The sequence below is a fragment of the Copadichromis virginalis genome, linkage group LG16, assembly GCF_057382275.1.
Source record: "Copadichromis virginalis isolate Kocher_CV1m ecotype Utaka linkage group LG16, C_Virginalis_male_GT1.1, whole genome shotgun sequence".
NCBI lineage: Eukaryota > Metazoa > Chordata > Actinopteri > Cichliformes > Cichlidae > Copadichromis > Copadichromis virginalis.
Window position 1 is genome coordinate 24,390,891 of NC_140633.1, and position 26,816 is coordinate 24,417,706.

Genomic DNA, 26,816 nt, shown 5'->3' on the forward strand with positions numbered 1-26,816 from the left:
CAACCAACTAACACTGTTGTGTACTATTCTTGCTAAAGTCTGTGGTTAAAATAGTGCATTGTTTACAATCCATGTTTTCTCTCACAGGTGTGGACTATTGCCGTCATGTTTTTAAGTAAAAAAATCAAAAGGCTGCCTCACTTATTTACAGTTAACCTTTTCTTTGCACAGGTAAGCATGGTATTGCATTCATGAAAAACTAATAGCACCATTAATGTCTAATATGTCTAATGATTAAGTAAATCATATAAATCATATCTATATGAAGGAACTCACCTGTGGGCATTCAAAAATGACTAAGTGCCTGTATTTGTTATTTTGTTCTCTGTAGGTTCTCTGTAGGTTCTGACTTGCATTGGGATGATCTTGTGGAACTTCGTAGTGAAGGAAAATAACTTCATTGGTCAGGTCCTGACTTTCACCTTATTATGTACCTCACTCTACAGCACTTTTATATGGCCAGGTACGCACACTACCATCTACCACAGGAAACCTACATTGAACTAATTCATGTTGGTTCATACTGGTGAGATGTATCTGTAGTGTGACTACAAATTTTGAAATTGATGTTTTAAGGTTTGATAGCACTCTCACTTGTGCTCTTGAAGTCTGAGGATCTGAAAGTTTCACCGGGCATGTTGGTCATTGCGGGCTGGGGGTAAGAGGAATGTGCACAGACTGGAAAACACGTCACTTTGGTTTAGACTGACATTCATGATGCAATCAACAATGTAAATGAATGAATATATCATAATATAATGTGATTTTGCATGACACCAACTCACTTAAAATTAAATAGTAAAAAAATGTATATCTGCAACCAAGTGTCATGCACGTTGTTCAGGGTAATCCCATTGACCTGGTTTTTATATTTTAATACTGTGACTGAATTTGAATTTATCTATGGTTGCAGGATTCCAGCTTTAATAACTGCAGTTTTGCTCATTTGTGGGGAAAAAATGTTTGGAGTCATTGATGCAGCTTTCTTCTATGGCAGAGGACAGGTAATAATACCAGGGGAAGTCATTTTCCTGTTTTCTGCCATGAAATTACAGATAATGAAATAAAACCTGTATACAATTTGGATGTTTTCTTTCAGATAATCTGCACCACATTTGTAGTTGCCTTCAGCATATTCCTGGGAGGAGGCTCTCTTGTGTGTCTCAGCAGAGGAAGCTGGGCCCAAAATGTCCAAACTGAAGAGGTGAACTCATTTGACTCTCCAGAAGATCCTTTGATTGAAAATGAACCCGAAAACCAGACCGTGTTTGAGACTGACCCCCCACCAAGAGATCAAGGTGCGTCCTGTCAGGAAACCTTTAACAGACGCTGCTGGCTTCATTAGTCTGAAATCGTCAACAGTTAGGACGTTGTCAGATTAATGGATACTGAATATCTGAGGCACTAAATAAAGACCTTATCTACAGGTCATCTACACTTAAGTTCAACACAGTTCAACTTGTCTGTGGCATTCAACTCATTCCCATCAAAAACAATTTCAGTTAAAGTAGAAATGGTCTTCAGTTACCAAAGGACAATATATACATGCACACAGAATCATTCCTCAGAGGAATGACAGTAAGTTTCAGATTTGTTAAAATTCCATATCACCCACAAAATTACTCGCTTGTACAGGCAAAGAAAGGAATGTGAGAAAAGAACAGATTACATGCAGTGCTTTTGTTTTGACTAAATGCGAGAGTCATGGTCATAGTTCCACTGTAAACAACAGAGGTGGGACCAAGTCATTGTTTTGCAAGTCTCAAGTAAGTCTCAAGTCTTTATCCTCAAGTCTCAAGTCAAGTCTCAAGTAATGTCAGGCAAGTCAGAGTCGAGTCTCAAGTCACTGGTGTAAAAGTCCGAGTCAAGTCACAAGTCTGAAACTTTGAATTTCAAGTCCTTTCGAGTCTTTAAAAAAAAAAAAAAAAAACGAAAAAATAATGTTGCAGTTATGCTAAATGTAAATATTAGACCATGTAATTTTAAAATCTGTGTTTTTCTCAACACATGACAAAATAGTGAACTTAGAAAATATACACAAATTGTGAAATTGCACCTCTTTAAAATGCAGCTCAATTAAACCTAGCTCCAAGAATAATTTTCACCGACAGTTCTGAGATAAGCTGCATGTTATTCTTGGATGCGGTTGTAGGACCAGCTTTAAAATCGCATGACAAAAATATCATACATATTAAAAAAAACTGCATCACCAACGTAGCCTGGACAACATTTGCTAGTTAGATGAAGTCAGCTATCTCATCTTAGCATATTTATATGCATATTTATAATTATACGGTTCTTGGAGTGAGTGCATACACTCATGAAGTTTAGTAACTTCAGGTCACTGCAACAAGCCCAGGTACAGTTTACCGATGGATGGGTGCAGGACCTTGAAATGCACCGTGTAGAACGAAAGACCATCGTACGTATCATAAGTTTACCAGTCTCACAAATCGTCTTCATAAATACACATTCCTTAACCGTTTATTAATAGGACCTTTGAGCTCAACGGTAATTAATTAGTAGTGGAAATAATTTCTGGTAGCGTTACAGAAATGTAGCAGTGACAACAATATTGTATGCTGTAATCACCGCGCGGATAGGAGGCGGCTGGCTTGACCGCGGCTCACAAATGACGGCTCACTTTACTGCAGTCTGTAATCGCACTGGGCAATTAGTGATACAAAAAACCTGTTTTATCCTGTGAATAAAAGTATATGTTTTTGTCAGTGTACCATAATAACAGAAGCGAAACGCAATATTGTGTCAGGACAATTCACTATTTATGCACAATAAACAAAGGAGCATAGCGCGACAATTTCTGTTCAGTGCCAGACTTGCTTGTAACCTATATCACCAATTATGTTAAGAAAAATAACGTATTAACTACTAAAAAACACTGACCTTCGTGTAAATGCTTGGAGCAGACTAACCTGTGAGCTGGAGTGTTCTGGGACGTTATATTTGATCTTTGAATGGCTGCAATCCTGGCCATCTGTCGCGTCTTTGTTACTTCGGAAACATGGCTCGAACAATTTCTCTTCAACGACGTAATCCGATAACAACCGATCTCTTTACCCGTCGGCTTCCCGTGGCTGTCATGCGACCGGCTATTGCAGTTAATCATACAACGGCTTCTTGACATTTTTGTGTTTCTTTTTATCGCTGTTTAACTGATTTTAATTGAAAGCCTGCGTGCGCTAGTACCTCTTGCCACGAGTTCCCAGAATCCTTTGCGGTTCTACCCGTGAATGACGTCACATTTTCAATCTCTATAATATGCATGTTAAATTTTATATTTGGGGTAAAATATCAAGTCTTTTCAAGTAAACCGGTTCAAGTCCAATTCAAGTCCCAAGTCATTGGTGTAAAAGTCCAAGTCAAGTCACAAGTCTTAGAACATTTTTTCAAGTCAAGTCTAAAGTCATAAAATTAATGACTCGAGTCTGACTCGAGTCCAAGTCATGTGACTCGAGTCCACACCTCTGGTAAACAACAAACTCTAGTATATGTAAACCAGTTCTGCAAGTAATGAGGAGAAACTATTTGAACCGCTTAATAAAAGACTCCATTATTTGATTGAAACACAAGCATTCGTAATTCAGTTTTTACAAGATCCCTCGTACCACTGACTGAAATGCAGCTCCAAACCCGATACCTCCAACATGTTTTACACATGGTTTGTAGACTGTCACAGTTGTACCCCTCTATCTGTTGCATAATTTGACGTACCTCAGCCTTTTCTCCGTGTTTAACTTCCTTCAGAATTACTTCTTTGCCAAGTTGTCTTTTAAGCATAGGCACAACTCTGGGTCATTCCTTCCATTTGGTGCTTTTTTTGTGTTTGACCGATTCATAGTAGAGTGTTAGGTCACAAAACATTTCTCTGAAAATGGCCAGGTACAGGGACTAAAAAAGGAGTGGAAAAAGCAACCGATGTCCAAAGAAAAACTTTGAAAGACCTTCTGAAAGCCTGAAAAACGGAGGCTTGAGACATTTTCACAGTAAAAGTCATAGTATATGTGTAATATTGTATAGTATATACTGTCACTGACCTGCATGCTTTTGTATTTTACAAGGGTTTGTATTTATCTATTTGTGTTCTGCTGCTGCCCCCCTCAGGTCAGTGTGAGAGTGGGTGCGAGTCCACAGACTGCCTCCTTGTCCAAGTGGAGGAGCTCCAACAGGTTGCAGACAGACAAGTGGCCTGTCATGTGTCTGCTTCTGACTGTCAGCCTGCTTGCTGTGAGTAAACAACCACCTTTCAGTTCTACAGTGACATGAAGTCAGCCTTCATCCGCCTGCATTATTATATTTAGTGCATCTTGAACCAAATCAGATACAAATGGCTGAGCTGTGTAATTTCCAACTCCTGTCACTGGAAGACTTTAAGAAACACATTCAGAGACCCCATTAGAAAAGTCATGTGTCTGGCTTTATATTTACTGTTGCATTCAATGTTACATATTTTTATTACTGTATGAAGAAATAGTGTATTAGGGGCATGTAGATTTTTTTTAAGAACTTACATGAAAAAGATACTTGGAATTCCCGCAGATAAAAAAGATGAATTTATGAAAAAAAAACCATTAACATATGTATAGAAAACACTTAAAATGTCTTTTTCTTTTAACGAATGCCCACTCAGCTGGTTCTACAAGCTGGTTCAGTGAACAGCATTAGTTACCATTTCTAGTTCAAAGGTCTTCTTACATCCTGTTTTCACAGAATTTGTCCAGCTGCGTGTGGCTGCTCTTTAACCACAATCCTGGTAGACTCTACTTGGAGTTGCTCTTCTTTTGTGCTGTGGTCAACTATGGACAGGTTTGTGTTAGAAATATCCTGTTACCCACTCACACCCACAGCACTAAAGTCATGCTTCTCTTTTCCTGTTGACAGGGACTTCTCTCCTTTGCTCTTTTTGGGCTGGACAAACATTTGATTTTACTGCCAGTTAAGAAGAGGTAAATGGCTTTTATATGAAACTGCCAAATTATTAAGCACATTCAAAAGTTTTTATACAAAGATGCTTTTCTGCATATCTTGGTTGCTCCCTTTCTATCACCTCAAAGTAGTCTGTTCATTCTCCTCTGAACTCTGAGGAGTTTTTACACAGTGTTTTTACAATATATTACGGTGTTCACTGATTTAATTTTGTTCTGTGTTTAGATTATACAGTCTGTGGTATGGAAAACAAGAAGAGCAGCCACAGAGTGATTTATCTGAGGAGATCAGGATGACCTGCACCCAGTTCACCAAATACCACAAGCAGCAGTGTTTTCATGACATCGTTAAAAAGAGAAGGTGAGAGCACATTGTCTTACTGACCACTGCTCTGGGTAAAGACTGATGATAAACATGGTATTTATAGTGTCTTTCTGTTCTAATGGACACTCAACGCACACAAAAAGCCACATTCACCCAATTATACAAGTGCTTTTTAAAATTTCCTAAGCACTTTGTCATGCACACACAGTGGGTTCAGTATTTTGCCCAAGGGTACCTTTACGTGCAGGGATTGAATCACCGCCCTTCCGATTGGTGATCAGCTTGTGCTACCTCCTGTTAATGTCTAGGCAAACCTTTGCTGATGCTCGGTGACTCACAAACCACAATACCTTCAAAACAAAATTATTCCTGATTCAGTCATTTTTCTGTGTGTGGGTTCTGTCTGCTCCTCTGTTTCTTGTGGCTCCTTTTACAGACAACTATCCTTTGGGTGAATTCTTTTTTTCACTTTCAAGTGTGGAAAGAAGACTATGGTGGACTGTTTTCTTGGCTGTGAACTTGTTGAGTGGCTTCTGCAGGTTGGTTTAGCTCAGGACCGTGGCGAGGCAGTACTCTACGGGACACAGTTACAAGAGGGTGGTGTGCTCCAGCACATCAAGCAGGAATACAGCTTCCAAGATAGTCCGCTGTATTATCGCTTCATGGCATAAGCTGCTTGCATCAAAGAAAAAGGTTTCTTTTAACCTAAAAGAAAATCAAATCAGTTCGAACAGGAAATTCCTGTACAGCAAGAGACTCAACGTACTATTACTAAATTCACCATCGTGGCACAGTGATAGCAACGAGGACCCCTGTCGGCAATGTGAGAAATGTTCAAAGTGCTGCACACTCTCATTCAAAATGTTTGTTGTCTTTACATCCAACATTTCAAGTTCATTTCTGAGACACTGAGTCACGGCTACAATGCTAAAACTTGAACACGAGCCATAAATAAATTATTTTAATCTAAATCCCAAAAAGTTCATTCTCATTATCAAGAAACTGACCTCACAGCCATGTTTGTCACATGTTTGCCAGTGGTGCCAGTGCAAATGTACTGTTTATGTTGGGGAAACCTGCCGTCAGCAGACACTGAAGAAGTCATTTGTATGAGTGACGAAACGTTTCTCCCACTGAAAACACAACGTCCAGATGACTTGGTATTCAAAGTGTGTCAGTGTATACTGTATGTGTCACACTGGATAAAAGGGGAATTCTAAATTTCAAGGAATGAACCTTTCAAAAGTTTAATGTTTTTGTTTTTGCACCATAGATTTGATTTGACTTTGTTTCATGCCATTCTGTGAGTGATGAAGCACACAGAGGTGTATGTCCAAAAAGTCGCTCCTCTACTTAATCCTTTTCAATCCTAATTTCTACAAAGACACTTTTACATGTTTTGTTAGTTTTTTACTAAAAATCACTCACCAAATGAATAAAGGGGACAAATGATGTTATTTGATGTTATTTCTTTGGAAACCTTCACTGGATATTATTTATGAAGTTTTAACCAGAACTATAATTGTTAACATAGCAACTGCTGGCCAGTTTGATTAAAAAATGTCATTTTTCAGTCATCATATTGAAACATAATGTGGTAGCAATATACAATGAAAATGTATATCTTCTGAGCGTGATGGGAAAACACTTTTAGGAACAGCTGCAGATCTTCTTTTCTCTCAAGGTAACAAAATATATAAGGCGCATTTTCTGTGGCAAAATTTTGTTTTATTAAACCAAATTTTAATAAAATGCATGCAATTCAAAAATGCATCATCACACTTTGGCTGTATATTCATAACGTGTTTAAAAACAAACTTTTATTACAAAAGATTTCATTCTTGCATTATGTAATGCATTTGTTATGGAACATTTCTCATCAATGATTCATTAAATAAGAGTCAAGACTTTAATGTCATGGGATTTAAGAACATTACACTCTCTTCAACTTTCTAAGCAATAGTTCTGAACAGTATCCTGCAAAGTGTGGAACTACGTTGTGGCTCTGGCCTCATTTTTGGCTGTAAACAGAAAGCTCCCTCTGGATAGAACTTGAAAACAAGTTCACCAGAAAATCTGGGCTCTCAACACCATGTAAAAGATGTTCCTCCATCTCTTTTATCATCTCCTTCTCCAGCTGCCTCATACCTTCTGTGATCTTCCTTCCTCTGTCCTACAGAGAAAGGAAAAAACACAAGTTGCACACGTTCAGAAAAAAGGCCCACACAAGACAAAATAATAATAATTTTACATAAATCGCAGGCTTGAATTGAATTAAACTGCAAAACCTTGTGGGACTCAATGATGGCAGCCACCAGTTCATGTTTGACAAACAACTCGTGCTTGCGGTCAGGCTTGCTCTGGAAGCGGGGTTTCTTCTTCACAGGGTCATCTAGGCCGTAACTCGGGGAAGACGTCTCCTTTAACGGGTGAAGGTTTTTCACGAAAATGAACGGTTTGAATACAGACCTGTTGTTACAAAAGAAGAACCCAGCAGATCATCAGTAGAAATGCATTGGAAGAGTGCTTTAAGCGCTAAAATAACATTAAGTACTATACCTTTCAGGATCTGGAGTTGCTGTAAAATAGTGAACCCCTGGCAGATCGGGATCCGTGGGTATCACAGAGACCATACTTCCTGTGGTCATGAACATGCCTTCCATGTTGATGCCACTATCTTTATCCCTCAGGATATCCATCATTGTCTCTGCTGTGATATGACCTTCAGTAAATAAAATCACACCAGTGGTGCAGATTATGTAACCTTTGTCCTCCTGTGACCCCAATTTTTCTGAGTGTGTTCATTGACTAACCGTTGCTCTTTTCCAACAACGTCTTCCCCTCACAGTATCGGCTCCCAGAGGCTTCTATTCTGGCTGTAGTCATAAAGGAGTAGACCGTGGCAAAGTTGAACTCAGTCTTCCCATCCCACCAGCCCTTACTTTGGGCATACGCCCTCATTTCAGGATGCTCCTTGTCTATCTTAATGGTGATGCCATACTGGTTTGAGATGTTGCGATATCCACCTGTAGAAGAGGAAAACATGAGCAGTCACTAAAATTAAATCTATTTTACTCTAACTTTCCTTTACTGAGGTAAAAAAAACAAAAAAAACCAAACAAAAACAACAACAACCGTCCTTTAAATGTTAGAAAGTATTCTGAATAGGACAGCCAGCACTCTCTGGTGGTCAGAATGTGTAAGTACATCTAGGACAGGTTTTGGTCTTGTTAAATCTCAAACACACCTCTTTCTTTCCAGATATACTGAAATTAAAAGCTGAGACTTTGCCCTTTAATGTAGTAACCACTATTTTATTCCAAAGGACATAAAATGTGTGTAATTTTTGTATTTGTTCTAATGCCACGTATAGACTAATGTATCTAATCTACTTAAATTATCAGTGTAAATATCCAACTAATGTGCATTTTGTTATGAGGCTCACCTCTTGAGTCCTGCAAAATTTGCAGACTGCAGAGTAGTGAGCGATTCAGTCCTTTTGTGCTTTTTATGCCTTTTAATACCCATAAATGTGCACACACTGAAAATATTTATTCATCTTCTCTTCTGAATTTAACAGCTCCCATCCATTATTCTTTTTACTACTACTTATCACAAACATTATATAAAAGTTACTGGTCTATTTAGGATGTCTACTTTCCCAGAGTATTCCCTGAATTGGCCAAAGAAGTCTTATGTTCAGAGTGAACTTTTTCTTTCCAATTACCTTCGACTCTTTCTGCTGCCCAGTACTTTCCTGACGTTTCCAGGAGCCATGCTTCCTTCCTGTCTGAGATGAGGAAGCTGTTGTGGTAGGTGAAGCTACTTTCATCCTCCATGCACGATCCTCCCTGACCGTACTTCTCCAGCAGCTCGGTGATAACGGTCACTGCGTTCTCAGCTGTATCAGCTCTCTCAAGTCCAAGCCTGTGAAATTGACAAACAAAATTTTAAACGGAGACCATGCCATTACATTTTCTTTTGCACATCAGGATACATTAAGCTAAGTATATAGATACTTTAAAAAGCAGACAACTTCTATACAGGCGGGTTTACCTGACGAGATCCATGCCGAGGAGAGCCTCCTCGCCATCTGCACTCTGTCGGCCCCACACTGCTTCATTTCCAATGCACACTTGATGCTCATTTGCACCCATCTCTGCCCCCCACAGCCATGCTGGTCTGCTCAATACAACTGCATAAGTGTGGGCGACCTGCTCAATCTCTATATATGTGCACTTTTCACAAAAAGAAGAACACACAAGGGCAAAAGGTATTAATGGTTATCAGCTGGGACGCTCCGCAAGGAGTAGCACTGTGGTAGACTGAAGGTTGGAGGGCAATGATATGGTCTCTTTATTACCTACCTCAACCTTCTCCCCTGCAGCATAGTCTGTGGCAGGAAAATACACAACCTCCTGGACTTCATCGCAAGGCCTGTCAGAGTTTTTCCCAAAAATGATGCGCTGTCCCTCAGTGGATGGGGGCAGAGCCACAAAGGTGTCACACGAAGATGGGCGCATATTAATCCCAAACTATCTAAAAGAAAGGTCTTAGTTATCCAAGACAGTTTTCACTGGTGCTCAGATTTAGCAGATGTAGTAAACCGTAAACACACAAAGTCACTTGTAAGCCCTGTAATGTTAATATACTGTTGACGTATAGCGCTGAATAGCACATAAGCAGACTTACCCAGCGTTGTTACCATCAGTTTCTATTCTCGTGCGTTTCTTTCGTCTGTCAAAGTTCACAAACGCGGAAACAGTGCAGTCACGTGACCGAGATGAAGTCAGTTTCGTTTTCGTAGTTAAAAGAATTGCGCACAACTGTTGCTGTCAGTTTTATTCTTACGTACGTTTCACTTCACTTTATCAAAAGAGATAAAAACATAAGAAACTAGTGTTCCAGTTTCTCAAGGGGATTAAAAAACGTTAACAGAGAGAGAGTTATTGTGTTTAGGCCTGTGAGAATAAAACGGTTTTAAGTTTTCTTTTGAATTCAGACACTTTTCTTATTGAACTCAGGTCAGCAGGCACATGTTTCAGGACCACAGATCTGCACCTGAAGACCCGAGAAGTCTAGTTGGATTAAAAGCACTGAACAAGTCATTGGTCCTAATGTACTGGGTGGCCAAACCATTGAGAGTTTTTCTTAATTAATTAGTAATTAGTAATTTAAATATGGCCTGTATTTATATAGCGCTTTACTAGTCCCTAAGGACCCCAAAGCGCTTTACATATCCAGTCATCCACCCATTCACACACTGGTGATGGCAAGCTACATTGTAGCCACAGCCACCCTGGGGCGCACTGACAGAGGCGAGGCTGCCGGACACTGGCGCCACCAGGCCCTCTGACCACCACCAGTAGGCAACGGGTGAAGTGTTTTGCCCAAGGACACAACGACCGAGACTGTCCAAGCCGGGGCTCGAACCGGCAACCTTCCGATTACAAGGCGAACTCCTAACTCTTGAGCCACGATCGCGCCAAAATAGTATTTTCACATTCCCGTGTAAGGACTATGACTGCTGCTTTCTGAGCAAGATGAAATCATTCTTCTAATGATTCTACAAAAAACAACAACAACAACAAAAACAGCATTGTAGTAATCTAACTTGCTTGATATGAACGCATGGACCAAAGGCAGTTTCAGATAAGAATGTAACTTTTGATGTATTTTTCTAGAAATAAATTCTGGTGACCTTACTAATATAATTAGCAAATTTGAGGTCACTGACAAATACGTCGAATGTCAAAGAATAGTACGAAACCCATAATGTATTTTTTATTTGTGTTTTTATACATAAAACTGCACACGCACAACTGCAGAGCTGCCTTTATTTCAGTCTCCATCTTTACAATTGACGGTCATTTACATTTTCCAAATACTGTGGCTGCAGTTTAGGCAACACTGTGTCACGTGATTTTTGCCATCCCACAGACCAATCAATCTGCGTGCCTGAATACGTCACGTGACACCAATACAAAACCATCTTCGTGACAGCGGTTTTGTTTACATGCCGAGGAAGCTACGCTACTACCTGCGTTAGCTAAACGTTTTTCACTCAGCTAACGCTATTGGCGCGCCACCATGGGGAAGTCGTTTGCTAATTTTATGTGTAAGAAGGATTTTCATCCTGCATCGAAGTCAAATATCAAAAAGGTAACTGCTTGATAACTGTTGACGCTGCTGAAACTACTGAACGCAAGCTTAGCTTCCTAGCTACTGCTACTAGCCTAGCTCGCTACGTCTGAAAAGCTTACACTATGCTGACTGCCTTATTAGCTGACTGTTAATTGTTGACTTCAGTGAGTAATTTTATTTAGTCTGTTTTATGTGAACCATAAGGTTGGATAAACCAACAAAGTTAGCTGGTAGAGATGTTTTATAAAGCTAGGAAGAGTGAGTGCTTTAGCTTCCCTGCGATCTTTAGCGACAGAGTGAACATTAATACTCTGAACTTTTTAATATAGCTCACAGTCACATGCTGCTCATTTGAAGTCTGGCCAGATGTGACCATTTATTTACTTTTATGTTGTTTCTTTTCATATTTGCTTACTGTTGGATGTACTTTTGACTACTTGATTCAATGTGAGTGTTTGAAAGCTATAGTATTGGCATCCATAGTGTATAGGGTGGGTTTGATTGTGCACCTCTGATGCAGTAGTTTAACAGCCAAAATGGTTACTTTGAGATCCTAAAGATACTATCACAGAGGGCAGATTGGTATTTAGTGTTTTATTCTTTTTTTAAGTGTTTAAAAGCAATCAAAATTGTTGCTCATCCAACTTCTTTAAGCAAACTAACCACTTCGTGATATTAAAAAAATCGTCTTTAGTTTAATATGGATTGAAGAGTTGGTAGTAGGTATATGAATATGATTTGCCTTTAAAACTTTCAATTCAATTCTGTTTTATTTATATAGCGCCACACACAACAGTGGCCTCAAGGCACTTTATACTGTAAGGTACAGACGCTATAATATTCCAAAGAAAACGCCAACAATCATATGACCCCCAAGAGCAACCGCGTTGGTAACAGTGGGAAGTAAAAACTCCCTTTAAACAGGAAGAAATCGCCAGTAGAAGCAGGCTCAGAGGGGCTGCCGTGACCGGTTGGAGGTGAAGGGCAAATTTTATTTTTGCTGCTGTAACTTTGCACTGTCCACTTTCTGCTGTGACACAACAAATTCCCCACGAGTAGGACTAAAAAAGGTTTACCTTATGGCTTCTCTTATGTCTCTCTTATGGTCCAAAGTTTGGACATTTATAATGATTGTTGTAAAATGTAATCATCAATATATCAAATACTGAAAAATTTCTTGAAAATTCCTGAAACTTTCACTAACCATTCTTACCACAAAGAGGGGAAAGTAAATCAGGATCTGTATTTTGAGATAGATACATCAAAAACATCTGATATTTGGCTACTTAAAATTCAAAAAACAAATAAATAAAGCAGTCCTGTATAGTATCAATTGAGTACATACAAAAACAGTGATTCACATTGCAAAAGACAGCTGGTGATGAGTTTTGAATGGTATATAGTTGTATTTCACAATAATAAAACAAATATAATACTTTTTTAAATGGAAGTCTTTGTCACAAAAATAAAGAAGAAATGGAAAAAAATATGACAAGTTGTACAACTAAATGAAAATATCAGCAAATAGTCTAATCCAAATAGAACAACATTCTGGTGTTTCCAGATCGCCCACAATGACTTTTCTCTTTCTTTCTTTCTGTTGTAGGTATGGATAGCAGAACAGAAGCTGACCTTCGAGAAGACGAAGCAAGAAGACCTAATGCAGGCATATCTGAAAGAGCAAGACACTTACAACAACAGGTTAGATAAATACCCAGGAAGATACCTGAAAGAACACGTACAACCCACGTTTTTGTACACTTATAATTGAATATTGAATATTTTACTCAGTAAACTGAAAACTTTTCTTTTGCAAGAACAAAATCTACAGTAGACATTGTCTTACAACATCCTCCAACTTCTTATTTGTAAATGTTGATAAATACTGTTTAAATAATAATTGCTTTTTTACCTAAAGGTTGTTGATGGGTGATGATCGTGTTAAAAATGGCCTGAATTTCATGTATGAGGCTCCACCCGGAGCATCCAAAGGTAGGTTGTATTTTATGAAACAACTGTAATGTGTAATAAAGATCTCAATTCTGAAAATGTGGTTGTTAAGAAAAAAACATTCCTTTAATGTAAATGCTTGTTCCTTTTTATTTTCTCCTCATAACTGTCTTCTGTCCTGAAGAGGAAAAGAAAGAGGTAAAGTAAAATTTTACTGTCATCATTGTTTCAGACCAGGTGTGGTGAAATTAAGTGAACACAAATGTGTTGTTGTCTGTAACTCACAGACCTAAATTAGAAATAATTATTTAAAAAAAACACCTTATGGTTAAACATCATAAACTGTGTTTTCAGGAAAAAAAAATCTTATGAATGCATTGCAAACTATATGGTCCCGGTGACCCTAAAACTATAAATATAAACTAATGCTTTTACCTTTATATTCAGTTACTTGTATGTGCATGATGGTTTGACAGCAAACAACTTATATAGGTTCATTCATTTATAATAAGAAAGTTACTATAATTTGTAATGAAAGACTTCTGACTTTCAGGAGGGGGAGGAAGAGTACAAATTTGAGTGGCAGAAAGGAGCTCCTAGAGAGAAGTAAGTGGTTGATTTTCATACACAATGAAGTTTTCTGCATTGCTGCCAGAATTTGCATTACTTTTTAAATTGTATCTTTTTAGGTATGCAAAGGATGACATGAATATTAGAGATCAGCCCTTTGGAATCCAGGTGTGTAATGAGTTCTATTTATTTAAATTTATATTGCACAAATAATCCCCCAGCCTGGCAGTTAATGTGTAAAGCTGCTTTCACACATGAACTTGGGAGAATTTCAGGAGCGTCAGGTCGGGATGTTTTCCACAGTTGCCCTTTCTCACATGTAGCGCACAGCAGGAAACGGTCTGCTTTAGACACGTTTGCACTACTGGAAATAAACCGTGTGGTTTAGGTGAAGAAGCTGCATGGGTAGAGCGTGCAGGAGGTAGGACATAGGACAACCACTTTTCACATGTGCCTGTGTCGGGCAAGTCCTTGAAAAGTTCAGGGCTGCAGTTTATATGTGGAAAATGGCTTAAGAGTCATGTTAAGCAAGTGACAAAAGAAACTATGTTAAATTTATGCATTCAAATCCTACAAATGAACCTTTTAGAAAAATCCCTCTGTAGCCTATGACTACAGAGTCAGCTGTAGACAGTTATTTGTTTTTGTTTTTTAGAGGATCAGAAGCTAAAGAGAAAATGGCAAACACCGTCTTATGTAATGCTCTGTGAATTATAGTGTATTTTTCTTATTATTAAAGGGTTGCATGTGCCTCCAGTGTTCGGCCAATTCTAATTTTTGTTATTGCCCAACTTTCCAAGGTGCGCAACGTGAGATGCATCAAATGTCACAAATGGGGCCACGTGAACACGGACAGAGAGTGTCCTCTGTTCGGACTGTCAGGTATCAATGCCAGCTCTATGACCTCAGAGGATGGCGCAGGTAAATAAATTTTTTTTGTTTGTTTGTTTTTTAATCTTTTAAATGAGAAATTCTGTGTTAACGCTGCTTTGACATCTATATAAAGACACCACTATTATTGTTGGGTACAGTTTTTTATTTTATGGCAGGATAATCAATAATGAGTTTAGCTGTAGTGCACATATACAGAATCTTTTTGCAGTGCAAAAACTCAAATAATTATTACTACAAAAGAATAAAGCGCCAGAAAATTTGCGAGCACTGGGAAGCTTTGCCTGTCACACGATTCGCAGCAGGTACACCGACTGTATCGTCCCTCTCTGGCTTCTGCTGGAGCTCCCGGCCTTGAGCTGATTCTGACTTGTGCAATCAGCCAGTTGAGTAGTAAAGTAATAATGTTTACCCTGGGAGAGTCCAGTCAGTGGTGTTGATGGTGGAGTGCTGTAATGGTCCCCCTCCTGTGCCGGGAGAAAAAATGTAATTATTGTGTATTCTGATTCCCTTAACTGCTGCTTTGGCAGAGAATGATATTGTATGATTTGCTCAGCCGGAAGTGGAGTGAGTTGATTTGATGTCCCATTCTGTTAACAAAGCCGCCTCTGAAATTCCCACTGTGGAGATAGTGGATGGTATGGCTCTGACATCAATGGGACTCTGAGGCTGTGATTTGTGCCAACAGGTCCGTCGATGCACCCCTCGGAGTTAATGGCGGAGATGCGAAACAGTGGGTTTGCTCTGAAAAAATCTGTCCTTGGTAGGAATTCAACTGTTTGCGATCCATTGCAGGTAATTGTGTCTCACACTGTCATCTCCGTGCACACAGGACAATATACGAACACACGCGTACTGTAAACTATACCCTTGAACGGGAGAGAGAATAACTAACTACAGATGCGGTTTGTCTTTTGATCGAATAGATTTATAGAAAAGTGTAAAATAAAAAGTCAGATAAGTAGATTTAATAAAGAAGTGTTGTCACTGTCAAAGCCGATCAATGTAGATTTATTGTCAGGGCTTATATTTATTCGTAAATTGTAATGTTATGTGTGCTTTGTGATATTCCAGGATTATGTGGCCAGTGAGGAAGAGGAAGACCCCGAAGTGGAATTCCTGAAATCTTTAACAACCAAGCAAAAACAGAAACTCCTCAGGTGAAAAACCTTCACACATGATCACTTTTATTTCATTAATATTTAAATAAAATGTAAATATTTAGACAAAATTTAAAACATGGTGTGATATGTTTTAGTGTCTATAGCTATTGTAGGCCCAGTTTTCCTATTATGTTTATATTACATTTAGTTTTTTGTCTTGTATCTTAATGCATTTTTTAAATAATGCAATCACTACATTTTCCGTTTCTGGTGAAGTGTTTAACTCCAATCTCTGCAAACTTTGTGCCTAATCAGAATTTATTATGCACAAATTAAATGTCCGCTGCGTCACTGAAGAATTTTAATTGAATGCTTGTTTTCCTTTATTTTTTGTTTTGCAGAAAACTGGATCGGCTAGAAAAGCAGAAGGCAAAGAAAAAGAAGAGCAAAAAACAGAAGAAGAAGAGCAAAAGAAAACACAAGAAAAAGCATGAAAGCAGCGACAGCTCGAGTGACTCCTCCAGTGGCAGCAGCAGTGATGATAGTGGCTCAGATTCAGACAGTCATAGCAAGTCCAAGAGCCAGAAGAGAAAGAAGAACAAGAAAAAAGATTCCTGTCGGGATAACAGCTCTGAGTGCGAGCGACAAGTCAAGAGTCAGAGAAAGGCCTCTTCTCACAGGAGCAGGTCACCGAGCCCTCGCACTGGACAGAAGCAGACTAAAGAGGAGTCTGGAGATTATAGACAAACAAGGATAGAGAGGGGAAGGAGCAGGAGTCGGAATCGCAGCCCCAAGAACGCGATCACGCTGGAAGGAGGTCAAGAGAGAAAGAGGCACAACAGCAGGGACAGGCAGAGACCTAGCAGCTCCAAGTCTGGCTTGGACAGAAGTAGAAGCCACGAGAGAGGCAGGGAGGACGAAGGTAAAGACAGACGTCACAGTAGAGATGGTGAGAGGAACAGAAGTAGCACAGAAGGAAGGAAAGGCAGAACAGCAGATGGGAGGAGCAGAAGCAGAGAAAGGAGAAGAGAAAGGGAGGGCAGAGGAAGAAGCAGGAGTAAGAGTAGGGAGAGAAGAGACAGAAGTGGGGACAGAACAAATAGAAGACACTGACCTCCTTTCTTTAAGCTTGTTTTTCCTGCATATAGAACTAAAGGAAAAAGGAAAATCTCATGCATGTCTCTTGCACTATCTATTAAGTAGTAATTTTTGTTATGCATGTAGGGTCCCTTTATTTAAATAGAAGAAATTGTGTGTTGATCTCCGTTTCTTCCAGCAGAGGGAAGCAGTCAACAGAAAATATCTAGATGCATGTCAGTGCACACTGATGCTGTTTTGTACTGTATGAAAGGGTCTAAATGAATTGGTTACCATTAAAAGCAATTTGCATCTGATCCATTGATGGGAAAATGTTGGACTCCTTTTCAGGGTCACTACCAAAAAAATAAAAAATAATAAAATTCATCTGATGCAATTTTTAAATCTTACTTTTTGATTGTGTTTGTGAAAATTGTTTAGATTTTTTTTTTTTTTTTTTTTTTTTTTTTTTGTTAAAAGCAGGACTGTTATTTTCTGATTAAATCTTTAAATCAATTAGTTTATGGAGTTATTTATCGCGATGTTTAAGTTTAATGTCAAATTTCATGAAAGTGAAGACGTGGACTGATGAGCCGTCAGTCTTTATACCCGTGTGTTTTTGTGCTCTGGACACCTCATAGAAATTTCATACACTTTTTTTTTTTAAATCCCCAAATTATTATTATTATTATTTTATTTTTTTTAGTAATGGGCACAAAATTTTAAGACCAGTTTCCCCGAATTTTAATGGCCTTTAAAGTGCGTTATCCATGAATCTCTGTAAAACGCTCGTTGGGTTTTTTCCGGGCGTTAAATGAAAATAGACAAAGAATAATTTGTGTACAAATAGCCAGCGAGCATAGTAACACCCCGTTATAAGGCATGCAGTAGATGTGTATAAATTAAGGCAGTTACAATTGCAGTTATTTCATTGGCTACTTTTACATGAGACATTTACATTAAATATAACCTGTAGAGTTTTAAATAATTTTTGTAGCGATTTTTCTTTGACATTTAGACTTACAAATTGCAGATTTTGCAAACTGTTTTGATGTCGATAAAAATGACACATTTTGCCTCCCCCCCCCCCCCAAAATAATAATAATAAAAATATGGAGGAAAAAACAGTTGCTGAACGTGTCGACAAAATATTAAATTTCAGCGTTATTATTTAGGCTGTTTATATATTTTTTGATTAAATTCAGATTGGAAATGTAGTAATTTGATAGTTTTCACTTTCTGCCCGTTTCCTTGAAGCCGCTGCTACACAAAAGGAAATGAAAATAATTTCCCTCCTATTGCCTTCTGGTCAATTTAACATCCTCCTTAAAAAGAAAAGGGAAAAAAAAGAGGGTGTCTGGATGAGATGCTTTTCCGTGACGTATTCCTAGTCCTGGATTCATGCTGTAATTATTCCCCGGCCTTTTCTTTGAGAGTCGGACGCTGCACTGGGTAAGCACAAAGAAGTCAGAGAGCATCCTTGAACCCTTTCAGTGCGGGGCCACTGATATTCAAATAACATGCAGCTACCGTTTGACTGCGCCGTGCAAAGAGCATTTTAAAATTCAACATTTGCATGTGACTCTTTGCCCCCCGTCTTTTTCTGAAGTTTAAAAAACTGTTCCCATATAACGTGTTTCTGGCAAAGAGAAAGAAGCCACATCCTTATTCTCAGTCCATCGATTGCTATGCAAATGAAAGCAGTTAATTTGGACAATTAGAATAAATATTCGGGGACCTTTGTCAGCGAACCCCCTTGGAAACCCCTCGATAAAGTGAAACCGAACAAAAGATGTCTCGGAGATTAATTAGATATTTGATAAGACACGAATCCCTAATCGCAAATACAAGACACATGGGGCTGCGATGTGCTCCAAGTCATAATTAATACCATTTAACAAGATTTTCATTTGGGCATGAAATGTCTTTTCCGGGGCATTAAACATTGATTTATTCCATAGAGGAAATAGTTAAAGTCGACGTATTGTAGGTGATTTTAAGAAGGAAAAGAAAGCCTGTGATGAGCTGTCACACTTTAAAAAAGTAAAAAAATAAAAAATATATATTTTTAGATTTAAACCTAATAAATAAACAAAAAATATATAAACTCTACATCACACACTTAAAGCCTTTTTTAAGATGTTTTAATTACGATAAAATGAAAGCCTTATACGTGTGACTTTATACAGGTAAACATTTATATATAGATAAATTTTTTTAGCAAAGAAATAAAATGGTTAACCAAAGTTTAAAAAGCCGTTTACATACATATCCACAAAGTGCGTCGAAAGTAAACTCCCTGATTTCCAGGATACCAACACGAATAAAACAATCATAGCCTAACATTTACATGAAAATAACACATAGTTTAGTCGTCAATATACAAGGTGTAACTCACATTGTCCAACCAAAGTTCAACAGGTTTCGCGCATTAGCAAACATCCATTTCATTTTCAAGCTGTCTCCCTCAAATTTTCCGAAGGCCTACAGTAAATCACTCTTTTTTTCTTTCTTTTTTTTTTTTTTTTGTAAAGATGAATTTACGAATGAAATACTCGTCACGCCTGTGGAGAATATATATTTTTTTAGATTTTGCTATCGCTTCTGGAAACATTTTCCCCTTTACTGTCCGTCAGATAAGACCCGTTTTCATTGCTGTGCAGTTTTTATTATTATTATTATTATTTTTTGTGTGTTTTTTGTTTTAATCTGGATTGATTTTTTGGGAGATGCCTCAGGGTTCGTCGTGAGGAGACGGATCCTTAACAGTAATTCTGGGGTTCACCCCTTCCAAAATAAGTTCTGGGGACTCGGACCTCGGGGTCTCCAGGTTACTGGTGTCGGTGTCACTGTCGCTTCCCTTTTTGCCTCCTCCACCTGCCGTGTGTGTTTTGATGTGCTTGCTCAAATGATCACTCCGCATAAAGCGCTTGTTACAAACCGGGCAAGCAAACCTTTTCTCGCCGGTGTGGGTGCGCAGATGTCTCTGGAGCTCGTCGGACCGAGTGAACCTTTTGCCACAGAAAAGCCAGTTGCAGACAAAAGGCCGCTCGCCGGTGTGCCATCTCAAATGCGCTTTGAGGTGAGACGTCTTTCCGTACACTTTACCGCAGCCGGGAATGTGGCAGCTGTGGAGTCCCTTTCTCCGCAGGCTGGCCCCGGCGGGTCCCAGCCGCTCAGCCTCCTGGCAGTTCGGGCAGTCGCATGTTGCTCTGCCAGAGTACCTCCTGGACGACCTCGAGGAGCTACTTATTCCTGAACTGCCCCCTGAAATCATGGCGTTGGCGGCAGAAGCGTCTGTGTAAGAGGGGATGACTGTTTTGAAACCGTCCTGCGTTAACAGGTGCTGGCTGGTGGACAGTAGGTGAGACGCAGAGGGGCTGATTCCAGTGGAGCTAAACGCCGAGTGGGTCAGCGAGGAGAAGTCCGGGTTGTAGCCACTGAGCTGGGAGTGGATAGCCTGCGGGGTGCCGGAGTGCAGAGAGGTCTGAAGGGTGCTCGCGGGGTTCTGGACATCGAGCCACGACCCGGGATTTGTGTGAACGTCCCACCACGAGGACGCACCATTGGTAACGTCACCGGAGATGGTTGAGTGGAACCCCGACTTGTACCACGACTCGTAGGGGTGCGCCATCCCCACGCGCGGGTACAGAGTCTCTGCTGATGTGTGGACTTTGGAGATAAAAGCTGACTGTCCAGATTCCTGGGTCGTGACGCTGGCGGAGTTGGAAAACAGACCGCTGTACTCTGTGGAAAACGCAGACGAGGTCGGGGAGGTGGAGGCTAAGCAAAAGGCGCTGTTGCTCGTGCCACTGGTCTGTGTTAGTCCTGTCGAAGCGCGGCTCGTCGCTACCGTGAAACCGGGCAGACTGGATCCTAAGTTGCAGCTGGAGGAGGATCTTTTCCACGGGTGAAATCCACCTTTCGAGAAAGCGCTGGAGTCAGGTAAAGTTGTAAGAGGACTGGTGTTGCCAATTTTGTTACAAGTTGCAGCCAGCATCGCTAGAGGTGTAGTTCCAAACCGTGGTTCTTCCTGGGTGGAAAAAAAAGAAACACACAAACACACAGACACACACACGCACATGGGCTTAGAACAGAGAATAACAAACGAGAAAATGAGGAAAATCATTTCGCTTGGCTTGGAGAGCACTCAGCATACATGACTAAAATTAATTAAATACGACAAAATTTCATAACTTTACTGAAACGTCTTTGGAAGCGAATGAACCCGAGATTTTCTTCTTAAAGGCGTGTATGTGTACAGAGTGTGTAACATGTAAGCAAAGCAAGGTAAGAAATAAAAGTGTTCATCGAGTTTCTAAACATGTTAAGAAAATCTTTAAACGACTGCAAAGTTTCATCTCCATGTTTTATACGTTTTGTCCAAGATTAAAAGTTTTAATTGTAGTAACTGAGAAAATGATAAATTCTACCCGTGGAAAACACGCGTGTTTTGAAAAGCAACAAACACATCCCGCCGCACAGCAAAGTGAGCGGCGACAACTTTACGCGCAACTTCTGTGCTTGGACACAAAGTCAGACTCACCCCAAGTATAGACGTAGCCATATCCAGGGTCTGTGCTGTGATGAGAGGGTTCGCGATTTCAGTGCTGTATGGCTCCAATTTGTGTCAGATTTACCGTGTTGACTCAGGTCACACGGTTTCTCTCTTGGCTCGCAGCTCCCAACACTACCTAGTTGTAGCGAGCGTGTTCTTTGAAGTACAGCTGGCGAGGACGCGCAGCCAATCTGATAGCTGCATTCATGGCCGGGGTTTCAAGTCGGCCAATGAGAGAGCCGACCACAGACAGAAACACCAAAAACCCCGCCGTCAATCATCTGTTTGTGCAGCCTCCGGCCAGACTGTCATACAAGACACGATTTGGTGTTTTTTCTTTTTTTAAATGCATACAGTTATTTTTATGTATTCTCACACGAAGGCTCAATGTCTCCTTTCATTCCAGAATTGAGTTTTTTAACACGTCAGTTCTCCAAGAGGTAAGCGTTTCACAAATTCTCTAAGGCTTTTGTAGATTGCGGCTTCTAAGGTGCAGCTCCAGGTTTTCCCTTCTGATTTTTTTAAATATTCAGATCATGCGCAACACGTCATTGAGAAATTGTTGATTTAAGCGCAGTCTGTATGCTTGTGAAAGATAACTCGGAGATGGCTTTATCAGAGCGGTCTGCAGAAGTGCAAGCGCAAGTGCAAGCTGCTGCGTGTTAGGCACGGTGGGAAACGACTGGGGTTTTAAAGTGGTTGTGTTTATATTGGGAAATCAGAGACGGATTAAAGTTTAGCCAAGAAGTCCAGAAACAGGCCTGACAGCGCAGACCTCCGCTTCTCCGAGCGCAGTTAGATTATTTATGAGCCTGCTGCATTCGAGTGACTTTATAGGTGAAGGAAAGCAGATTCATGCAAGACTCGCAATTAATCAGTTAACTTTTTTCCAGCCAAAATCTCCACTTATTTGTGCCTATGCTCGTGTTTGCGCGCGCCAGTGCCACACGCGTACCTCCCTGCCCACTTGTTGGGGGGTGGAGGGACGCAGGTGAGGGGTTAATTAAAAATGACAGCTCACCTGATAAGTGAAAGCAGTAGATCTGTTTTAAAAGACAAGTATTTTATAGTCGAGGAGGGGGGGAGAGAAGTTTCAGTATCCAGGAGATTCCTGCTGTAAGGCCGCCAGTCATCTCCATTAAACCGATTTATTAACGCGATGTCTTCATTGTAGCTGAGAAATTTTTTTTTTTAACACCAGCCCAATCCCACATTTAATTAAATTGCGGACAATGAAGAGGATGCCGCGTTTCGCCAGTTTCTTCTTCTTCTTTTTATTATTATTATTCTCCTTTCTCTAAACTCGAGACTTTTATTTTTCTCCCTTTGAATATAACAATTCAATAAAGCCGCATATTTCATAGCTTGTTAAAAACGCTCAGGGATAATGGCATAATGTAAAATTGACCTGCTCTGATGTGAATCATCATCCTTTTAAAAGTTAAAGCAATTTTCCAGAGAAAGGCTTGACCGAAAGATGTGCATTACAGTATTCAAAACGCGCAAATAATGCTCTATTATAGAGTGTGAATGCTGCCAGTAAACACAGGCGCAATTTGTTCAAATACTCTTTTTTTTCCCTTCTTTTTTTTTGCTTTAAAGCCCCACCTTTAGAAGGGTGAATAAAAATCAGTCTCATCAAACAGGCTACTTGGCGCTGCCAAGAAAATGGAATCATTTTTTGCAATCATGACAATTTGGCTGTTAACAGTATTAAGCGTTTATTCTACATAAGCACAGTTTATTGTTGCTAAAGAAGTTAAACGAGTCTGAGGATTAAATGAAATTTAATGTAAGCGTTTATAATTTTTTTTCCTGCATGAAAAATATCTTCACCCTGCAATTAATTTCAGATTACCATTATTTCTTAGTTTTGTTTACTGTGTTTGTAATGAATTATATAGTTAAAATGAAATCTGCTATTGTTGTTCTTATATTAATATTTCTTCTTCTTCATAATAATAATAATAATGTATTACTATTATAATTATTCTGATGAGCAGTGTGACCGTTCACATTGCTCCTAACAAAGAAACGTGTGTAGGAATCACAAGACCCTTGTGCACTGATACATGTTACCCACCTATATTTTTTATTTAAATGTACTAGTACAGAAATGTTTGTGTTAGTTCCATTAACCCAGGCTGATAAAATATGGGTGGTTTTTTCATAGCATGTTTATTTGGGACAAGAGGGGAGAACATGATCTTTCCTTGTCATTCAAAGGAAAATTCTGAGTTGAATCTGTAATTCTGGACTCCATTCGTGAGCACTTCTCTGTGGCAATTAGGAGCCTATTACAAGCCATTAGATTGATCAATGTACCTTAAACAATGGGAATGATTTATTTGGTCGAACAAAACGCTCTGCATCTATTGTGATGAGTCTAAGTGGGGGTGCATCCATCAACAAAAGATAAATGATTAATTCAGACCTATTCATTTAAATTCTTTCTACAAAGCCAGCCTCACTTGCCTCAAATCCAGATTATTAGAGCCTCATTTTCTGCATGTTAAACTAGACAGGCTGCTGGATGGGGCAATGGTTTTTGGTTGTGCCCCTGTGTGCTTTAATTTGTATTTCTGCAGCGGGAAGTTTATTTGAGGATGTTTAACTAATTGTTGTAATTTCGTGTGCTCATGTGGCTACACCTGTTTCTCTCAAAAGGGGGTTGAAGTGTAAACTGTGAGTGAAAAGGATGTTATACTTTACTTCTGTGGTGCTGAAGCTGTACATTTTTTTTATCTGGGAAGTCCACTTGGATCACAATATCAGAGGAAGCCCAGTTTATAGAAAATAAATGGGTACAAATATGTCAATTTTATCCTTTTTTTGTTATTTTATGGCTTTTTTGTAAAATAAATGTATAGATAACGTGTTATATATTTTGCATGGATTTCAGTTGTGTGTTTTCCATGAATTCTTATTGTTATATTAGTGACAACTAAAGAGAGACCACAGTCAGAAAATAGATGGCATAAACTGAAGTGCATTGGGAAATTAACCACTTGACAATCAGCTTTTATTTCCATGGGAAGGTAACAAGCTATAAAACAAGGGAACAAGACAAATTTGAGCAAATCTTTGAGCACTGAGACCCACAATAATTACAACTTGTGGAAGCCCCAAGTTAGACGAGCACCAAGACTGGCGATGGAAATGTTCATTAGAAAAAGAAAAATCAAATCAGACAATACAGTCAAGCCTCTGAGAAGGAAAAAATCTGCTTTTAGTAGCCACTTTTCTTCAGCACTGTAGTGCTGATCTTATAGGAGCTCATCGACCTGCATCAATATTATCGACAGCTAAATTTGGAGGTGCAGGTCAGCTCGCCAGCTTACAGTGTCAACTTTCATTTCCAGGGGCTGCAGGTTCTATTTTGAGCGCAGCGAGTGATCTGCTTAAAGTGCAGTCGACTGGTTGCATTTGAGGACTTAGCTTAGCCCATTTTCCTTCAATGAATGAGCTTTTCTTATAGCTGTAGTGGAATTCAGTGGACTCTTCTAGTGTGAGAAATGGCTCCAAAAAAGGTGGGTTTTATTAAGGAACAGATTTGTTTAAAAAAAGGAAAAAACTATAGCATACCCTGTAGATTATGCAATGACAAGTGCTTTTCTGACTGCGTGCATTTCCACATTGTCTTGATTAGGGCAAGGGAGCTGATGCACTAAAGCCACCACCATTGATTGGAAGGTTTGGCACCTCGCTGAAAATAGGGATTGTTGGCCTGCCCAATGTTGGGTGAGTAAAACCTTATTTATACAGACAGGATGGGCTTCTCACTACATTTCATGTGCCCCATGTCTACTGTTGAACTGCACCAACTTGCTGTATGTAAGACAAGATGTAAGCTGCTGCATGACAAGTGCAGACAACTTCTACCTTTATTTCATTGTTCCATGAGAGTTTCTCCATGTTACACCTTTTGCATGCCTTGCTACATGGTGATAAAAATAAATAAATAAATAAATGAATAAATGGCACGATTTTAAATCTGCGTGCCAGAAAGAGCTGCTCCTTGGATAACTGTGGGAAACGTTTCTGTGTTCCTGAATAACCACAACAATGTTTGAAAAGCTCTTAAATTCCTGGAGCCACATGTGTCCCTACTAGCAGGGATCAAACTCCGCAAGAGGTTTTCAAACCAGGTCTTCCCTTGCATGCATCTTAACCCTCTCTCTCAGCTACCCATCCTTTCACAAAGGCTTCAGATGTTACCGTTGTTTCCTTTTTTGAATGTTACAGCAGAAAAGTGTTATAAGGGTAGACCTGGGGCGTCAAGCATCTGCAGCTCATAAAAACCCACGGTGATAAAAAAAAAAAAAAAGGTTAAAGTTTGCATGCCTTTTGTTTCCTCAATGTCTGGATTTATGAATGCTGAATATTACTATTAAATCAGTGGAAAAAGTAGAAAAAATAAAAGAGCAACACCTTACATGTGGGAGCGTGCTGCATTTGAACTGAATGACAGCATGCAAAAAAAAAACCCCTGCATTCCTCTTACTGTCTACTATTGTTTCTGTCCTTTTACTGAATGAGGGAGTGGGGTTCTTGATTGGTTTTGAAAGCTCACTTATCGCTCTGCAAAGCCCATTGCTGGTCAAAGCTCAGTGTACGTCTCAGGCAGTCTGTGAGTCAAAAGGCTGACATCACGTTTCCATGTCACACCTGGTCAGACAAATCTTTTTTGTCAGCATCTACTACATCTAAGACCTTCAGCAACATCCGTGACATAGTGTAATAACAGTGCAGACCCCACCATGACTTCCCTGTAGGCCCCTTTGAGTTACAGAAAGGGCTACGGTGATACATCATGTTCCTTTTCAGCTGTCATGTTCTCATCACTTTGCCCCTCTGTGAAACTTTTTTTTTTCAGTAATTTTCAACAGAACAGTTGTTTTTTTGAGCAGTTTGGAAAGTTTTGGAAAACCAATGGCTTTTGGAAGGACATTGGAAACATTGTCCATGCTCTGTATTGTAATTAGTCAAATGAAAGTAAGCCTTACTGTTTTAGTTAAACTGTGGACAAGCTGGATTTCTTCTTCTGTTCTTTTCTTCTTCTTCTTTTTTAGCAGACACTTATTACTAGAGGGAGGAGATATTTATACAGAGCCTGTTTTCTGCAGCCATTTGTTCACATGTGGTGTGTATTGGTAGCTGTTTTAAAGATTATTGCACACCATCTCATCATCTCTCTAGTGCCCAATGTTTTCGTTTCTTACCCCAGCAAAACCACAATGTCTTCCTGGGTTAAG

General features: G+C 39.5%; 4 protein-coding genes and 1 pseudogene across 7 annotated transcripts in view; 3 read left to right on the plus strand and 2 right to left on the minus strand.

Moving 5' to 3' along the window:
- Positions 1–79: 79 nt before the first annotated feature.
- Positions 80–6,901, plus strand: LOC146690848 (lysosomal cholesterol signaling protein-like; annotated as a pseudogene). Its single transcript, XR_014915504.1, has 10 exons — positions 80–171; positions 343–463; positions 577–658; positions 914–1,004; positions 1,100–1,298; positions 4,123–4,245; positions 4,729–4,824; positions 4,900–4,964; positions 5,170–5,317; positions 5,745–6,901. The product of XR_014915504.1 is annotated as a lysosomal cholesterol signaling protein-like (transcript).
- A 68-nt stretch (positions 6,902–6,969) lies between these two features.
- On the minus strand, positions 6,970–10,136 carry scrn3 (secernin 3). Of its 3 annotated transcripts, none has more exons than XM_085433972.1 (8): positions 9,961–10,136; positions 9,636–9,803; positions 9,325–9,506; positions 8,996–9,195; positions 8,082–8,294; positions 7,828–7,978; positions 7,557–7,737; positions 6,970–7,441 (listed from the first exon to the last, which is right to left on the minus strand). In XM_085433972.1, the coding sequence occupies exons 2-8, from the start codon at positions 9,789–9,791 to the stop codon at positions 7,280–7,282; spliced, it is 1,245 nt and encodes a 414-aa protein (XP_085290098.1). In that variant the 5' UTR covers positions 9,792–9,803; positions 9,961–10,136; the 3' UTR covers positions 6,970–7,279. The 3 variants fall into 3 exon arrangements, with proteins under 3 accessions (XP_085290098.1, XP_085290097.1, XP_085290096.1); XM_085433971.1 differs by having other exon boundaries at positions 6,971–7,441; positions 7,828–7,990; positions 9,636–9,807; positions 9,961–10,134; XM_085433970.1 differs by having other exon boundaries at positions 6,972–7,441; positions 7,828–7,990; positions 9,961–10,133.
- A 1,092-nt stretch (positions 10,137–11,228) lies between these two features.
- cirsr (corepressor of RBPJ and splicing regulator) lies at positions 11,229–17,413 on the plus strand. The gene is made up of 10 exons (XM_085433974.1): positions 11,229–11,430; positions 13,019–13,113; positions 13,331–13,404; positions 13,547–13,560; positions 13,916–13,968; positions 14,052–14,100; positions 14,733–14,853; positions 15,512–15,618; positions 15,898–15,983; positions 16,328–17,413. Exons 1-10 carry the CDS (start codon positions 11,359–11,361, stop codon positions 17,037–17,039), a joined length of 1,383 nt encoding a protein of 460 aa, XP_085290100.1. The 5' UTR covers positions 11,229–11,358; the 3' UTR covers positions 17,040–17,413.
- A 1,717-nt stretch (positions 17,414–19,130) lies between these two features.
- Positions 19,131–21,706, minus strand: sp9 (sp9 transcription factor). The gene is made up of 2 exons (XM_085433975.1): positions 21,550–21,706; positions 19,131–21,036 (listed from the first exon to the last, which is right to left on the minus strand). Exons 1-2 carry the CDS (start codon positions 21,568–21,570, stop codon positions 19,738–19,740), a joined length of 1,320 nt encoding a protein of 439 aa, XP_085290101.1. The 5' UTR covers positions 21,571–21,706; the 3' UTR covers positions 19,131–19,737.
- Positions 21,707–24,956: 3,250 nt separating this feature from the next.
- LOC146690852 (obg-like ATPase 1) overlaps positions 24,957–26,816 on the plus strand; it is a 46,363-nt gene continuing 44,503 nt past the window's right edge. Inside the window, exons 1-2 of the mRNA XM_085433976.1 lie at positions 24,957–25,091; positions 25,211–25,302. Of these exons, the coding sequence (XP_085290102.1) occupies positions 25,077–25,091; positions 25,211–25,302 (107 nt within the window). The 5' untranslated portion in view covers positions 24,957–25,076. The remainder of the gene's footprint in view (positions 25,092–25,210; positions 25,303–26,816) is intronic.